Raw genomic sequence first — 3,858 nt, 5'->3', positions numbered from 1 at the left:
TCAAACTCGTCAGTGTTTGACGAGTTTGACGTGTTTGACGAGTTTGACGTGTTTGACGAGTTTGACGTGTTTGCCGAGTCAACGCGGTCAACCTGTGGTCAAAATGACATACAAGGTAAGAGGACTGATGCCGGAACCATCTTCAATGTGTCCTTACATGCGAGATGGAAAATATGCCGAAACTGGGATTCTTTTTTGAAATATGTAAATTCTTCATCCGTCAAGACCTTTTTAAGAGATCTAACAGTCTGATATGGATAACATTTCGTCGTGATCTTAGGAGCCATATGAATGTCCTTAAAATCATACACAAAAGGTACCTGCAAAAACAAATTTAACACTCATTATCAAACACGTCAAACACGTCAAACACGTCAAACTCGTCAAACTCGTCAAACTCCGACTTGTTTGACGAGTTTGAACATTTTCGAGACTCGAATAGTTTGACTTGTTTAACGGGTGCGCTAAGTTTAACTAATATCTAGCATGACCATTAATCTATGTTTTAGTGCATCCGACTGTCGACAATATCATCGTGACTCGATTTCTATCCGTCTTTTTCACAAAACACTGTTTTTCACCCAATCCGAAAACCCTATTTCGATATTTCAGTGACAATTTGTCATTCAAACCATAGTTTTTAAAATTTTTATTTCAAACCCTATTCTTAACGAAAACTTAATAGAAAATCTAAAACCGAATCTCAATGTATATCCGAAACCCTAAAAAATTTGATTTTTGCGGAGTTCAAAAACTATACCTGGAGGTCTTTGCAAATAGGGTCCGAAGAGGAGGCCGAAGATGATGAAGATGAAGCCATTCTTCGTGCAAGTTTGACGAGTTTGACGAACTCGCACAGAAAGATCGTACAGAAAAATCACAGAGTGAAGAGAAACTGAAGAAGGGGAAGAAGAAACGATACTATGAAGTCTGTCGAAATGGGTCAAAAAAAAACTGTTTGGTTTTTCAAATTTTTTTGATTTAGTAACTTCCCAATTTTTGATCTTTCTCTTTCAGATGTTGACACGTGTATCATTTAAAAGGGGTAATGGTGTCTTTTCATTCTTTTCCAATTTTTTTTTGAAGGTTTTTTGTTTGAAGGGTATGTCATGTAAGTGAAATCGACATTTAAAGGTATTTTTGTAATATTCCCGACATAAGCAGAGTAAACCAAACATTGAATACATTGTTCTCTGGTTTAGGACAGAATGCGATCACATAACGACAAGCTCGTCATAGTAATGCAACGTCGACGAGGAGGATGATAGACCGTAGACGTAATTTGTTGCGGGTGATCAGAAACTGCGTTTGCAAACGCAGTAATGGAAGTTGCGAATTTTATTGAAACGCAAACGCATGCGCGTTTTAGACTGACGCAACCTTAATCTCACTCACCTGAGATTAAGGTTAAAAAGATTAAGCTCAATAACTTTGATATTCACGTCGCATATCCGTTAAACCCTAAGATTCTCCTCTCCTCTCCCTCGCACGATCTCCTTGAACAATCTTCGCAGAAGCAATCAGATTTCTTCAATTTTTTGTTTCGTTTTCTCGGATGCCGACTCGGAAGATAGAGAAATTTAGGTTTTTTTTTCCGACTTGATTGAAGCCACTTCTCTAGATTTTGCTCTATATTACTTCGCTAAATCAGGAATTTCCGGTGGTACGGAACCATGGTGTGGTGCCGCCATTGTGTGAAGAACGTGCCTGGTATTCGGCCCTACGATGGTGCCTTGTGAGTGTTTCGTTTTCGCTCAAGTTCGAACTTTGTCGCGCTTCAATGATTGGTTCCTGTGTTCTTATTCCTTCGATTCTGAATGGATTCTGCAAATGAAATAAATTGCAGGGCATGCAATTTATGTGGGAGGATATTGGACGATTTCAATTTTTCTACCGAAGTTACATTCGTCAAGAATGCTGCAGGGCAGGTATGCAGCTTCGATTTTGGTTCAGTACCCTTCTTTTTTGTAGTTTTTTCCGCTTTAGGGCCAGACAAATCCAAGAGACTGATGCTTCCAATGGTTTGGGGATGTGACTAACTATGAAGCTATGTCCGGCTTAGTATGGTTTATGGATAGGAAGCGACTAAGAATCTAAATACCCATAACGTCTTTTGGGTTTTGTGGCCGCTTTTGGTAGTATATTGGAGAATTTTATAGTGTTGATCTTGATGATAGCATCCATGCGTGAAACAAGGCATTTTTGCATGTATCAAAACTTAGTTACGATGTTTTCGTGCAAGATCCAGTAACGGAAATGAAACAAAAACTAGTAAACTAAGTGACCGGCCTGATTAGTGACTGTCAGAAGAAGTATCTCTCGACATTAGGAAGTATTAAGTGTTTACACATATGTTTTGGTTGTAGAGTCAAATGGCTGGGAACATAGTGAGGAGTATGCAGAGTGACATCTCTAGCTCACGTGAAAGGAGAATTAGAAAAGGTATGTTTTCTTTCATATTTAGTTGTCCATGCTTGGAACCTCATTTTATGATCTGTTCTTGGTTGGCCTAAACAATGTGACAGATGCTTCTAGGCTTCTCCTTTAAGTAATTGATCTTAGGTTTTTATAGTGGGAAAATGTTATGGTTCATTATTCTTGCAATATTACTGTCTGCTGAGTCAATATTTTGCTTGGTTGTTTAATTAGATTGAGCTTGATGCTTTACAATGACTCTCTAAGTTGCATTTGAAATTTTGTAGCTCCTTTTCTTTTTGTCTTTGAGGCACAGTCTTAGTCTTCTTTCACTATGTGAAAAAGGAGATGAAATATTGACAGGCTACGATAAAAGTTGCATATTCATGTTTATTTGGTTCTCATACCTAATTTGAAGCCATATGGTAGTAAGTCAGGTATATAAAGTTTCTATAAAGATTTTACTTTGAAGATGACTGTTGCATCATATCTGAAAGGCCAAAATCAAACTACAGAAATCAGTTTTATCAAAATTGTAATGAAAGGGAAAATGAGAAGGCACAGTGTTCACAACTTTTTTCTATCATGAAAATGATTGTTCAAGGATCCATTTCATCGTTGATTTTTTCTGGTTATCTAATGGTGTATATGTTGTATTTGCAGCTAGAGAAGATATGATGAATTTGAGAGATGGCTTAGGAATTGGTGATGAAAGAGATGATGTGGTTGATATGGCCAATCGGTTCTATACTGTATGTTTAATGTACATAGTGTATAGAGATTAGTTTTGTAGGCGTTTTCAGTTGAGTTTTCCCCTCTCTGACTCAAAATGTATTTTCTACAGATTGCAGTTCATCGAAATTTCACAAAAGGACGTAAATCCGAGCAAGTACAGGCTTCCTGCCTGTACTTGACTTGCAGGTTAGGCTTTTTATAACGAGTTTTCTAATACAGTAATCCCTGCACAAAGGCTCCCCTCTGTGCACCTATACATGTAATTTGTTTAGCTCTCGGTATATATATCCTTTTCTTGTGCCTGTCATTTTCTAACAAGCTGACGCGTCACAAAATGCTTCTCTTTCTTTCTATGGGTGTTGGCATGGGGGTTGAGGTTTTGGAAACAAAAAAATAATGGTATATGCCATTCTGGTTGATAATGTGAATTCCCTTGAATGCGTATTATAGGTTTGCTGAATTGGTAACTGTTTGGACTTCTATGACTTAATTGCCTTTTGGCCCTCTTTCTTTGGAGAGGGAAACCATAAATCATCAAAATATTTTGAAGAACGAGACTTCATGCAAAAATACATTGTCTTGGTATTTTAATTATCCAGATCTAGTAGATCAGGGTCTTCCAGCGGGCCTGATTTAGTGAATTTACTTGTATGAAGCTTAGCTCCTTCATACCTACAACCGTCTAGTTGCAAAATCAATAATTTCCCT

General features: G+C 37.6%; 1 protein-coding gene across 1 annotated transcript in view; it reads left to right on the top strand.

Annotated features, from left to right (window-relative positions):
- Positions 1 to 1,426: 1,426 nt before the first annotated feature.
- The window catches only part of LOC104816256 (transcription factor IIIB 60 kDa subunit), an 8,101-nt gene continuing 5,669 nt past the window's right edge, over positions 1,427 to 3,858 (top strand). The window contains exons 1-5 of the mRNA XM_010544977.2: positions 1,427 to 1,735; positions 1,847 to 1,928; positions 2,367 to 2,442; positions 3,079 to 3,167; positions 3,260 to 3,336. Coding sequence (XP_010543279.1) covers positions 1,674 to 1,735; positions 1,847 to 1,928; positions 2,367 to 2,442; positions 3,079 to 3,167; positions 3,260 to 3,336 — 386 coding nt within the window. The 5' untranslated portion in view covers positions 1,427 to 1,673. The remainder of the gene's footprint in view (positions 1,736 to 1,846; positions 1,929 to 2,366; positions 2,443 to 3,078; positions 3,168 to 3,259; positions 3,337 to 3,858) is intronic.

The sequence above is a fragment of the Tarenaya hassleriana genome, unplaced genomic scaffold (genome assembly GCF_000463585.1).
Source record: "Tarenaya hassleriana unplaced genomic scaffold, ASM46358v1 Cleome25, whole genome shotgun sequence".
NCBI classification, from domain to species: Eukaryota; Viridiplantae; Streptophyta; class Magnoliopsida; order Brassicales; family Cleomaceae; genus Tarenaya; species Tarenaya hassleriana.
This window is presented reverse-complemented; position numbering and strand designations above follow the sequence as displayed.